The sequence below is a fragment of the Anabrus simplex genome, chromosome 3 (genome assembly GCF_040414725.1).
Source record: "Anabrus simplex isolate iqAnaSimp1 chromosome 3, ASM4041472v1, whole genome shotgun sequence".
NCBI lineage: Eukaryota > Metazoa > Arthropoda > Insecta > Orthoptera > Tettigoniidae > Anabrus > Anabrus simplex.
This window is the reverse complement of record NC_090267.1, coordinates 169,270,027-169,283,987: the sequence shown is the minus strand read 5'-3', so window position 1 is coordinate 169,283,987 and position 13,961 is coordinate 169,270,027. Positions and strand designations below refer to the sequence as shown.

At 42.3% G+C, this 13,961-nt stretch overlaps 1 protein-coding gene across 1 annotated transcript in view; it reads right to left on the bottom strand.

Annotated features, from left to right (window-relative positions):
* The window catches only part of LOC136866115 (nose resistant to fluoxetine protein 6), a 196,728-nt gene that overhangs the window by 53,669 nt on the left and 129,098 nt on the right, over window positions 1–13,961 (bottom strand). Inside the window, exon 4 of the mRNA XM_067142797.2 lies at window positions 10,762–10,973. Within this exon, the coding sequence (XP_066998898.2) occupies window positions 10,762–10,973 (212 nt within the window). The remainder of the gene's footprint in view (window positions 1–10,761; window positions 10,974–13,961) is intronic.

The window sequence follows — 13,961 nt, the reverse complement described above, 5'->3', positions numbered from 1 at the left end:
ATTCCGACCTTCAGTTATTCAAAACATATGATTTTTTTTAATTATCTAGTAACATTTTGAAATTAATGTTTCGTTTCTTCTGAGTTCTGAAGGAAGTTGACTTACCTGAGTTTGGGCTGGGAAAATTTGGGAGAAAGAAGACGAGCTGCTCAATTAAATGGTATGTTCCGAGTTGTCAGAGGAGAGATGGCGTGGGAGGACATCAGTAGATGAGTTCGAGTGGTGTCTTTAAAAGTAGGAAAGATCACAATATGAAGATAAAGTTGGAATTGAAGAGCACAAATTGGGGCAAATATTCGTTTATAGGAAGGGGAGTTAGGGATTGGAATAACTTACGAAGGGAAATGTTCAATAATTTTCCAATTTCTTTGCGATCATTTAAGGAAAGGCTAGAAAAACAACAGATAGGGAATCTGCAACCTGGGCGACTGCCCTAAATGCAGATCAGTAGTCTAGTAAATGTAAATGATGATGATAAATAACTAGCAAGCTTTTCAGTCCGTTGAAATTTCCAAATGTAACACAGTACACCATAACGAATAAAACTCCATCGTTTCATTACTCCAATTTATTTCAGGAAGACAAAATAAATGCACACACACACACACACACATACACGTCTATTCAGCTATGAATGGCCACACTTACTACTTGCTATTTAAAAGTCCCTCTTATGTGCACACACCAGGGAGTCCCGGCCGGTAGGAATTACCTGCGGACGGCTAGAATCCTTACTTTCACGTCCCTAAGTCCAGTCATCTCGTACAGTAGCTGTGTGTAGACCGCTAGATTTGAACACAGGGCTACAGGCTAGACAAGGCACGATGACTGTTCGGTTGTTCGACTTCAGAGACAGTCCAGTAATTCGCATAGTCACATAGCTCAACAGTATTCTACAGCAGGACGATACTCACAACAGCGAATATTAGCACAGGTCCATTTACCGTCATATTCACGATAACGGCTTCCCTGGCTGGCTCATGGCGATCCCCAGTCCACATAAATACACAAACACACAGTAATCTAGGGTAGTACACAGTCTTCCGTTCCGCATGTTGTCTGCCGTCCAGCTATTCACTTGACACTCCGACACACACAACGACAGCTCCTCGTTCAGACCTCGGTGGAACACTAGCGACAGCCGACATCTCTGTTGCCCTCAGCCCAGCTACCGAACCCCAACACACTGGGTCTCAAACAGACTCCACCACGGAGCCCAACATTGACCGATTCTCCGCGGCTAGCCTTCCTTTTTATAGCTCGTTTGATGGGAACTAGGACCTTCGGGAGATAGCTAGAGACGGAACATTCCTGTTGAATCAAAAAAAAAAAATCACAGGTAAGTCAGCCGTCGAGAACATTCCACGGAAATACCAGCCATGCCCTTCAGGCCCGCTGGGAGCTCCCGGTCGGCTGATTCACTAGTCCCTTCCAGGAAGTACCGAAAGGGGTTACAACAGGGCTGGCACGTAACAATACAGTGGCTTCAAGATAGGTAGGTGTCTGGCTCGGGCATGCGCAGGCATATCTTTTCTCCCACCGTGATCTATTCTGACAGTGAGCCATGTATAAGCTGCTCCTAAGTAAATGGATAAGCCAGCGACTAACGGGATATAAGTGAATATATTATGTTAGAATTATTGGAATTATTTTATAGTTACGCTACGAGCACTTATAATTTAAAGTATAGGTTTGACACATTTTAGCAGGTCATTGGCATTTTTAATTTTCCTTTCATATTTTTCTTCGCAAGAAATTACTGGTTTTTATATCGTTACCTCTGTTTCCTTACCTTTGGGCCAACATGATATAAAACTGACACATTTAAATCTTCTTTGGTAACTCATTAGGAGGTGACCGGGTACATTTTACCCATGGCAAAAATAATGATTAATATTTCTTGGTCGAACGGATATTTTGTCTTCTACCTCTTGCTAGTATCCTAATAGACTCCCCCAGACAGTCGTTATTGCTTGATATTTTGCTAGCATTCGTGTTATTCGAGCTGGTGGTATGTCTGTATGTTGATGCCAGTCTTAGGTTATTTCTAGCCCGTAAGGTAATCAGAGTGATTTTTAATTTTCTCGTTGATTTTGCGTTCGCAGTTCGCAGTGAACAGGCAAATTCAGCTTTGGAGTGGCATTCTTAAAAATGTATGCTGTAGTGTTGTGTAATGTAGTTGGATCGTTCACACCGATTCCATGTGTTGATGTTTGTGAAATCTATTCAGCTCCCGTGAAATGTTGCGGTTAACCATCCATGCAAATTGTAGGCATACACTGCTTAACTATGAATATCTCCAATTATGAGTTAAGGTATGAAATTATTAAAAGGAGTGAAATAGTTTTGGCTTAAAGGTCACTAAGCTGAGTGCCGGACGTGGTGAAGCAGAGGATGTAAAAAGAAGTATAGTTTAGGCCAGGGCCTCTCAGGGTGCATACACCAGTGCACTGCGCGGCGCAAGGTGCAAAAGATGACTTCGCTAGGTTGACCAGAGTGCAGACCCATACTCCTCGATTTACAGCAGTAGGACTGTCTCTCTCTTTCCCTATAATTTCGTGTGGCTATTTCTAGCCGGGTGCAGCCCTTGTAAGGCAGATCCTCCGATGAGGGTGGGCGGCATCTGCCATGTGTAGGTAACTGCGTGTTATTGTGGTGGAGGATAGTGTTATGTGTGGTGTGTGAGTTGCAGGGATGTTGGGGACAGCACAAACACCCATCCCCCGAGCCACTGGAATGAACCAATGAAGGTTAAAATCCCCGATCCGACCGGGAATCGAACCCGAGACCCTCTGAACCGAAGGCCACTACGCTGACCATTCAGCCAACGAGTCGGACTCTCTTTCCCTACTTCTGTCTCACACGCTCCGCCCGTCTCCCCCCTTCCTCACTTGCTGTGCAGCGCTCTACCATCCGAGCAGGGTTGAGCCGAGCTTAGCCGAGTCGTCTCGAGACAAAACGCTGGTCCGAACCGAGCTGAGTACCTCTGCGCATTGGTTTGCACGCATGAGAGAGGCCCTGGTTTAGACACTTTTCGAGTAGTATAGTGTAGTATAGTTACGGTAGAGAGAAAAGACACATCTCAACATTCAGTCAAAAGGAAATTAAAATTTTGTTTGGACTTTTATGCTATGCTGATATGCGTCCTGATGGATTAAATAGGTCAGAAGTCATAGTCTGTTACTGACGGAAAATGTCAAGATTGAAACAAAGCGTTTGACATTCATCAAGTTGAACCAAAAGTCCGACTCGTTGGCTGAATGGTCAGCGTAATGGCCTTCGGTTCAGAGGGTCCCGAGTTCGATTCCCGGCCGGGTCGAGGATGTTAGTCGGTTCTGATGAATTCTTCTGGCTCGGGGACTGGGTGCTTGTATCCGTCCCAACACTCTCCTCTTCATATTCATACAACACACTACACTACCAACCACCACAGAAACACGCAATAGTGATTACATCCTTCCATATAGGGTTGGGCATCCGGCCGTCAAACAGGGCTAAATCCACATGTGCGACGCAGTTCGCACTCGCGACCCCACAGGTGTGGGAAAAGCGGTAGGAAGAGAAGAAGAAGAAGACTGACGGAAAATTAAAACGTCATCACTTTTAACAAGAAACTCCTAATGAATTCCAAGTTTTATGATTTTTCACATAACATGACGCTGTTTTTTATTCTTTCTTATTTATTCAACCGCAGTACAATAGTTGCCTGAGATCCAGAGGTCTACGTTATTTCTAAATGACAGCTGAGTCCGACCGCTTTTCCTCAGCGATACCCCTGTGGGTGGGGGCGGTAGAATAACACCCACGGTATTCCCTGCCTGTCGTAAGAGGCGACTAAAAGGGGCCCCAGGGGCTCTGAACTTTGGAGCGTGGGTTGGCGACCACGGGGCCCTCAGCTGAGTCCTGGCATTTCTTCCACTTACTTGTGCCAGGCTCCTCACTTTCATCTATCATGTCCGACCTCCCTTGGTCAACTCTTGTTCTTTTCCGACCCCGACGCTATTAGGTTTGCGAGGGCTAGGGAGTCTTTCATTTTCACGCCCTTCGTGGCCCTTGTCTTCCTTTGGCCGATATCTTCATTTTTCGAAGTGTCGGACCCCTTCCATATTTTCCCTCTGATTAGTGTTATATAGAGGATGGTTGCCTAGTTGTACTTCCTCTTAAAACAATAATCACCACCACCTCCCTCAGCGACACTTTCCTACGTTGAGGCCGCTATAATTTGTCATTTTTACTGGTATGTTGTGGTGTACTCAGCATTACATTTCGTATTTCGACAGACTGAAAAACGACTTTTATATAAAAGTGCATATTAAAGATTGTGCAAAATATAATTTTCGATATTTTATGTTTCATGCATTTTTCCCTATGCGGAATGATAAAGGAGATATTCGCAATTATGAAGGAATATATGTTCTGTCTAAAAGACGGCACAAAAATTGTCCAGCAAAGTAATATTTTAATTGTATTCATTCCGTCTCGTCGAAACCCCTGTATTGTCTGTTTTCTCATATGGCTGTGCAATCACAGAAAACGCATCGATGCCTTTGAAATATGGTGCTGGCATAGAATAGTACGTTTGCCTTGGACCGCAAGAAAAACCATTGCGTCCATTCTTCAGGAGATGAAACGGCTTTTTTCTCGTAGTCTATCAATGAAAGAATATTGCAGTTCTTTGGACACATTGCGAGATGACCTGGAGAAAATCTCAGGAATTTAATCACGGAAGGGAAGGTTGAGGGCATTAGACCACGGGGGAAGGATGAGATGTATGGACAAGTGAATACTGTCACCGGTTTACTTTTCCAACGTGCCCTAAGGAAAACGGAAGATCGTCCGGGATGGCGAAGCTACGGCAGAGATGTGACTAGCTAAGCTGGTGGGGTCACGACACTCAGAAATGAGGAAATCGATTTGTAATGATGATGATACATTCTCGAAAGATGAGGATATTCGTAAACTGTGGATGGCTGGAGGCCGAAGAAATGATACTTTGCAATCCTGCCACCTGCACAATAGGGTAATCCTATTTCAAACAAAATGCCTTTGCTGGCAGTACCTAGTGTTTACAGTGAACTATCTCTTCTGGTATAGGCTAGAGCAATTTTATTTGTCTCTGTCTTATCCTTGGGTTTGACAATATGAAAGTGACTGAGGTATGAGTGATGCTAGAAATGCCAATCCTTATGCAGTCAGTCCCTGCTATGAATGGTGTGAAAATGTTGCTCATAGGGTCGGTTGGTGTATGCATTTCAGTGGGCTTGGCAGACTGATATCTAAAAGCAACTCTGGCTCGGTGAGGAAAGCAACGGGAAACTACCTCACTCCTCATTTCCCTAGCACGCCTCTTCAGTGATGCCTAGGCCATCTATGACAGCTGATGGCAGAGCTGTTGAGATTCCCACCGCGGAATCGCTGACGGACTGAACATACATACATACATACATACATACATACATACATACATACATACATACATTTCAAACAAAAGGATTTTGAAGCAAAGTCATTTTCTGGTACGGTCAATTTTTGTCCGGTTGAATGTACATAATAATATTGATAGAGACAAGTTTAAAATCTTTTTTTATCTGACACTTTTTTACCGTACAATGCAGATACTCACCAATTTCTAATTTTTATCTCTGATGTGGAAATATTGTTCAGTTGTCGTCACAAACGAGCTAGCTGGTTATGGTGGTGGTTGATTTCAGGTTGAATTTAGACACTGACAAGGCGCATGTTCATTAGTCCTATACATCAGGAAGTTCGGGAAGATGACTGTTGAAATGAAAAGAAAATCATGAAGGGATGATCACTCGAAGAATGTAGGGAAAAGGTAATACAGAAACAGGACAGGGATTAAAAAGTTTAAGCGTCGAATGCTCTAATATCGCTGAGTCAGAAGAAAATAAAGTACGCAAATTCTCTTACAAAACCAGACCGCTCGCTCGTGGCTGAGCCAAGGCCGGCAGACTAGCTAGCTTCCCCCTCTGTCCTTCACTTCCCACTCTATAGTCAGCAGTCGGCGTTCGTTTGCGGAGATGGGAAGAACAACGTATTTTTGTATATAAATGTTTTTGCAAATACGAATCAGGTCGTCGTGTTCGTGCGGAGTTTATCAGGAGATTCCCCGGGCAATTGCCTCCTTTCAGAACTTCAACACGATAGTGTTAACAAGTTTCAGACTACTGATTCAGTGTTAAACCAGAAACACAGGTTAAGCCCTCCAGTGTTAACAGAAGGAAAATTGGACGAAATTGACGGAAAACACCAACGTTCGTCACTAAAATCACTATCGAAATTAGTGCAGTGACTTCTGTACATACATCAACAATTGTCCGAGTCGTTGGCTGAACGGTCAGCGTACTGGCCTTCGGTTCAGAGGGTCCCGGGTTCGATTCCCGGCCGGGTCGGGGATTTTAACCTTAATTGGTTAATTCCAGTGGCACGGGGGCTGGGTGTATGTGTTGTCTTCATCATCATTTCATCCCCATCACGACGCGCAGGTCGCCTACAGGAGTGAGATAGAAAGACCTGCACCTGGCGAGCCGAACCCGTCCTGGGATATCCCGGCACTAAAAGCCTACGACATTTCATTTTTTCATCAACAATTCAAACCTTACAAATGCACATAAATCATAATTTAAAACCAGCTGATCACGCAGCACGAGTGCGTTATTGCGAGTGGTTTCTATCATCACTGTCTGAAGGTTCAATCGATCCCTATATTGTGTTCTTTACAGACGAGGCGTTGTTCAATTTGACTAGGCACTCACAGCATTCTCTATTGTTGTTCTAAAAATCCACATTGTATAGAGGAAATTCTTCATGACAGGATAATTGGAATTCGGTGTGCGATTAGAGCAACATGCATAATTGGTCCGAATTTTTACGAGGAGACAGTAAATAGAGAGCGGTACCGAAGTGCCATTCTCACCCCATTTTTCAGTCACCTTCAGGAAGAAGAAAAATCATTATCCTTGGTTTCAACAAGATTCCGCAACTGCTCATACAGCAGAGGTGTTCCGGTATACAGTTACGGAAGTGTTTGAAGATAAGACATTTTAGGGCTGGTTTATGGTCCTCCCACTCACCAGTCCTAACGGTCTATGGTATTTATTTGTGGGGCATCTTGAAAGACAAAGGACACCAAAAATATTTAAAAAATCCACGCGCATTAGAGGAACGTTATGAAAACATACGAACTGCAAATGCCTTTGCTGGCGAGATGTAGTGATTACTGTGCGCTATGTCTTCTGGTACGGGCTATATACTGTATAGAAAGAAATGCATTTACAGTATTTCTGCTTCTCCCATTTCAATTTTTTACTTTCATTGATCTGTCTCAGTCTCATTCTTGGCTTTGACAATATGAAAGTGACTGTGGTATGAGCGATGCTAGTACCTTATGCAGCCAGACCCTGTTACGAATGGTGTGAAAATATCGCTCATAGGGTCAGTTGGTGCATGCATTTCAGTGGGCTTGGCAGAATGATATGTAATAGCAACTTCTAGCTTGGGGAAAACAATGTGAAATACCTCACTCCTTATTTCCCTAGTATGCCTCGTCAGTGATGCTAGGCTATGATTATAGCTGTTGGCAGAGCTATGAGGATCAAACCAGCCTACGGGATGAATACTCAACACACAACAACATACAAACTGCAATAAGAAACACTACAGTGGCCGAGCTAAATAGTGGTAATCGAAATGTGTTTACCCGGTACAATGCCTCTTTAGCTGCGGAAGGACGATATTTCCAACATTTGTTTATGAGGTAAGAGCTTAGTTTAGTTTCTTATACTTATATGCAAATTTACGAATTTAAGAAGTGAAGACAGAGTACAGGTCGGCTGTGGCCATGTGGGCCGCAGGTGTGGGGAAAGCCAGCCGGTCGGCCTTGACTCAGCCACGTGAGAGCGGTCAGGTTTTATACGGAAAATTCTGTAAAAAGCCTGCGATATCAACAATAACTGACTGATTATTGTTGTATTTGTTGTTAGTCGTCTGTCTCTTCTCTAGCCACTCAACTCTGCTAGACAGCATTTATACGGCAATTTCAAAATATAATTTCTCATCATGGCCTATTTCTCTGCGGGATGTTTTTATTTTTTATCTGCGATAATGGAGTCGGTCAATGAAATTACAATACAGTGCATTTTTTTTTACTTATGCATGCCAGTTAAGGGTGGTTAGATTATTACTTTTTATTAGAATTTGCTTTAGGTCGCTACGACACACATACAGTACGGGACATAAGTTACGTATTCATACAGATGGGCTTGTATGGAAACAATATTTTATCAGAATTAATTATACAAGAGAACGTATTTAAGTAATGAATATCTGTTTATTAACATCTTGACTTAAACATTTATATACAGAAAATCAACACAAAATCATTCCTTACTAAATTAAAAAATACAACGCATTGGAATATAATTTTTATGTAGGACATAAGTATTCATACAAGACAAAACGTATGTTGTTTCTTTAAGGAACACCTCCAATAAATCGTTTCTTAATACTTGATATGCGTTCCTTTGTTATAGATGACTTGTGTAAGCCGTTTCGGCTTTCCTTGTTCCTTCAGGACCAATTGCGTTCCATTCTTGTAGTAACAGTTCCTTTAACCTTCGTTTGGAGGTCGGTAGATGCAGAGTAGGTTTCGGCCGTTGGGTTTCGTCACTTAAGAGGCCACGGCTTGGCCGTGGTCCAACAGCTCTGTACTCTGACCGGCCAACCGAGCAGAAGAGAGGTGGCCACGGCTCTACCGTGGCTCTACGCCTTTGCATTCGGGAGACGGGCCTGGGGCACAGTACCGGACTTCACGCCTGGCCCCACCCGTCGGCTGTCCTGAGGATGGTTTTCCGTGGTTTTCCATTCTCCTGCACTAAGGCGAATGTCGGGACAGTTCGTAGTATAGGCCACGGCCGCCCACCCCCTCACCTTCTCCGCACATCTCCTTCACCGTAACAAATCTCCCGGCCTGAGAGACGACGTCACCGTCTAGGAGGCCCGCCTCCCCCTTCAGGGGAGGAATGAAAACGTTTAGTAGTAGTAGTTCGTTTGCAGTTAATGTCATAGTTCCTCACTCTTTTCCCCAGTTCGTTCCACAGATGCTCGATTGGATTGAGGTCTGGGAACTGAGCTGGAGATTTCAGGGTGTGTGGTGTATGATAGAGCAACCAGGTACGGAGAATTTCCGCGCTGTTTTTGGGGCCATTATCTTGCTGGAAATAGAAATTTTCCCCAATGTCCAGTTTGTGACACTCTTGTGCAAATTTTCTTTCAATATAATCAGGTAACCAAATCTGTCCATAATTCCATCAATGAAAACCAGTCATCCTACCCCTGAAGTTGCCATGCAGCCCCATACCACCACTCCACCTCCTCCATCCTTCACAGTAGCCTGGATATTTTTGATGTCCAGCTCAGTATAAGGTTTCTCCAGACCAACACTCATCCATCGTTGTGAAATATATTAAATCTACTTTCGTCACTAAATAAAGGCCGTTTCCAAAATCCATTATCTTTTCCTACATACTCATTGGCAAACTGCAATCTGGCTACTTGATTTTTCTTACTATGTAGAGTTTCTTCCTGAGGACCCTAGCTTTATACTCCGCGCGATGAAGGATTCTTCTGATGGTTCTTCTTGTGACTTGTTTACATAATATTCTTATGCATGGGCTTTTAATTCCGTCGTATTTATCTTCGGATTCTTCATGATTGTTTTCACTACGATCCTCCTTTCTTGATTCGTCAGTTTGTATGGTCGGCCTGATCTTTTGCTACTACAAGGGTTCTGTTTGTTTTAAATCACTGTATAACACTTTGGACGGCAGCACGGCTTCTACGTACTACAGTTGCGATTTTAGAATATGATTTATTTTGATTATAACACCGTACCATGACCTCTCTCTCAGCAAGCGTAGTTTCCTTGGTCTTGCGCCCCATTCAGAAAACAATACCAAATACCAGTGCTGTGCACTGCCAATCGACGTCTAGTCAACAACTGCTGGGCACTGAATAGGAAGGGGGACGTATCCACTGTCTCTACAGTTGAAGGACAGACCAGGTGTATGGATATTTATGTCATTGAGTTAATCAAGACTAAGGACGTACTTCGTTATTATTACAAACTTTTTTCCCGTTTATTCAAGTTGTGTCGTTTACGATGTTTAGTGATGGAGCATCTCCGTTCATGTTTTAGTGATATGGACTGTGTTCATAAGACAAGTAGTAATTTCATGTCGATATCAGGCTGTATGAATACTTATGTACCGACACAGATAGGTCTTATGGCGACGATGGGATAGGAAAGGGCTAGGAGTAGGAAGGAAGCTTTATTTTACAACTTGCTTTACTTTGCACCGACACAGATAGGTCTTACAGCGACGATGGGACAGGAAAGTGTTAGGAGTAGGAAGGAAGCGGCTATGGCCTTAATTAAGATACAGCCCCAGCATTTGCCTGGTGTGAAACTGGGAAACCACAGAACCATCTTCAGGGCTGCCGACAGTGGAATTCGAACCCACCACCTCCCGAATGCAAGCTGACAGCTACGTGCCCCAAACCACGCGGCTGTTCATTCGGTAAGGGTGGTTAGAGTTATAGTTGAAAGTTACACAAAGAAAAGCGAAACTTGGATTTACAAAAGTTGCATAAGACGAACTGAAAATGTCAGTATCAATCGGATAGAACATTCGTAAGTATAAATATACGGCGGTCTAACAGTAATATTTGCTAGGTACTTACAATACAGCCTGGGTTGCACCTGGTAATCTGCGTTTTTCATTCTGCTCGTAACACATGCCTTTCTCCACTTGAACAGCAAACTGCAACCCTGAGGTGCCATTGAATTTTTCAAGCGAAGCCGTCACCCCGCTGCTGACATCTTCTTCTCGACAGGTTGTGGGAACACAGAAGGCCCAATTCATACTTGTGAACTTAGGAATGAAATGGCCGGTCTGAAACAATGCAAAATAATAATAATAATAATAATAATAATAATAATAATAATAATAATAATAATAATAATAATGTTGCAGTTTTGACCAAAATTGCAGGCTCTCTTGCCTACTGGCAGTGAAATCGAGAAAGGGACTTAACTCATAACCAGTGCATTAATTCTGAATTAGAGTGTTGTGGTTTATGACCGAGTCCTTGGATGAATGGTCAACGTTGAGACGTTCGGTGTAGAGGGTCCCGGGTACGATTTTAATCGCGTGTAATTAATTCTTCTGGCCCGGGAGCTGGGTGTTCGTGTCTTCCAAACACTCTCCTGTTCATATTCAAACAACACATCACACAACCAACCACTACAGAAACACGCAATAGTGAATAATTCTCTCCACCTAGGATTGGCGTCAGGAAGGGCAAGCTGCCGTAAAACAGGGCCAAATCCACATGTCCCACATAGTTCACACACGCGACACCACAAGTTGTGGGAAAAGTGCCAGAAGAAGAAGTGTACTGGTTTATTTATTTATTTATTTATTTATTTATTTAATTTATGTATTTATTTATGCATGACTTTTGAATAGGAAGTCAAACGAAAACAAAGCATAAAACATAAAACAGATTTATACTAAACTAGCAGAAGTACCCGTTTTTCGTACGGGTTATCAGAAACTGGCTTTAGTTACTCATACTATCGGTGTGACTGACTTCATTAGATATTTATAACACTGGTGTATTTACTTAAGTAAGTAGCAATTATTTGTCATGTTTCGAATTATAGTGTATCTTCTTCTTCTTTTCTTCATCGGGGCCTCTAAATATTAGTGCCTAATTAGCGTCGACCTCTAAGATCTTTTGCTACCAAGTTTTTCCTTCATTCCCACCTAGATATACCTGCTCCCTTCACAAAGCTGCAAGTTTAGTGTAAGTATACTTCCGCTAGATAGTACCACAAATAAAAAATATTACTGAATGTATTTATTTCATCCGACATTTCGTAACTATTACAAATAATCAAGGAAATACGCGATGCATAAAAGAAACTACTGGTACTATAATTATCGAGAACTATAATTCTCAGGGCTTGTCACTCATGTCGCTTATCATATAATGAATCTGAGTATAAATGTTGAGAAATGTTTTCAAGTCATGGGCACTGTACAATTGTGTACAGTATATAAGTTGTTTTCATGGTTACAATGATCGTAAAAGTTGACCAAAATACCGGCACTAATAACATCAGTGATCCTACTACTCCATGATTTGACAGAAAATAGTACATCAAAACGGAGGGAGTACATCCCTACACATACGGTTGCCGTTAGGAAGGGCATCCAGCCGTAAAACAGGGTCAAGTTCACATGTGCGACACAGTTTGCACCCGCAACCCCACAGGTGTGGGTACAGCGATAGAAGAAGATACTAATTTTAAAAATTCACCAGGTTTTTTTTTATTCTTTTCACCCCTTAAGTGGATTTTCCATAAAGAGTGTGTTCATTTTTAAAGGGGATTCCAAGTACCAAAAATAAAGCCTGTAACATTTTCATTGTTTGAGATATATCTATCCTCACATAAATAATTCAATTCCTTCCTCACTTCTTTTCACCCCCCCCCCCCCTTCCACCAAGTGGATTTTCTGAAAATGAATATTTGTGTTCTTTTATTTTTAAAGGGAATTCCAAATATCAATTTTCAAGTCTGTAACATGTTAGGTTTTTGTGATTTATTGTAGATAATTTTGCTGCTGTAGAATCCTGGAGCTGATGTTGCCATGGTTTCGGCAGATCATTACTTTATCCGATTTCTAGAGCAGGGGTAGTGTTGTGCCAATATCTCCGTAATGGTTGGTTTTAGGGCCTTAAAACATGGTTTTCGGGCCCGTAGAGCTTACCGAGTTTTGTTCTTTGCGTCAAGAGAATTAAATTGAGCTTTGTCTCGTCCTTATACGACAAATTCGATATTTTGCCTATATTAGTCTATTATTTTTATATCTCCCCGCCCTCCCGTGCCTCCCACCTCGAATTGTTTTGAAAATAAAATACAGGCCCTGTTACTCACTGGCAATGTAGCTTTTTATAGGTGAAGTAATTTTTAAAATCAGTTCAGTAGTTCTTGAGTCTATTCGTTACAAACAAACATACACATTTTTCCTCTTTATAATATTAGTATAGAGTAACAAATGTATCCGTACTTCGCTACGATATTCTACTGTACACTGTAAACGTATTTCTCTGTATGTACACGCATAAAGTAAGATTTTATTAAATTGTATGTCTCTCAGCGTTATCCGAGAAACACGGGGAGGTCCCCATACGCTCTTTACGATGTAAGGTGCGCGTTTGGGAGTTTTGATTATAATGGCAGGCCACGATTCCTACTGTCATTCACAATCGAGTTTGGGAGTTTCTACTATAATGGCAGGTTTACTTGCCTACTACCATTCACAATGGAGTTGGGAGTTTTATGATAATAACAAGCCCCTTTTCCTAATGCAGCTCACAATCGAGTTGCGGAATATTGATTATAACGGCAAGCACAATTACCTACTGCCAGTCACAATCGAGATTGGGAATTTTGATTAAAATGGCAGACCTCCTTGCATATTAATTTACTAGTTACAATACATTTGGGGTCTTTTCATTATAATGAGAGGCACACTTTGCTATTGCCAGTCAGAGTCGAGAAGGGGAGTGATCATTATAACGGCAGGTCATCTTTGCTACTGCCAGTCACATTCAAGTTGGGGAGTTCCGATTATAATAGCAGGCCACTTTGCCCACTACCAGTCACAATCTAGTTGGGGAATTTTGTTTATAATGGCGGGCTACTATGCTTAGTGACGGATACAATGGAGTAAGGGAGTTTTGACCAAAATTGCAGGCTTCCTTATCCACTAGCAGTGAAATCGAGAAAGGAATTTTCATTACACTGGCTGGCACCATTTACTAATGCCAGTTACAGTAGAGTTAGCGAGTTTCCGTCAAAATGGTAGGCC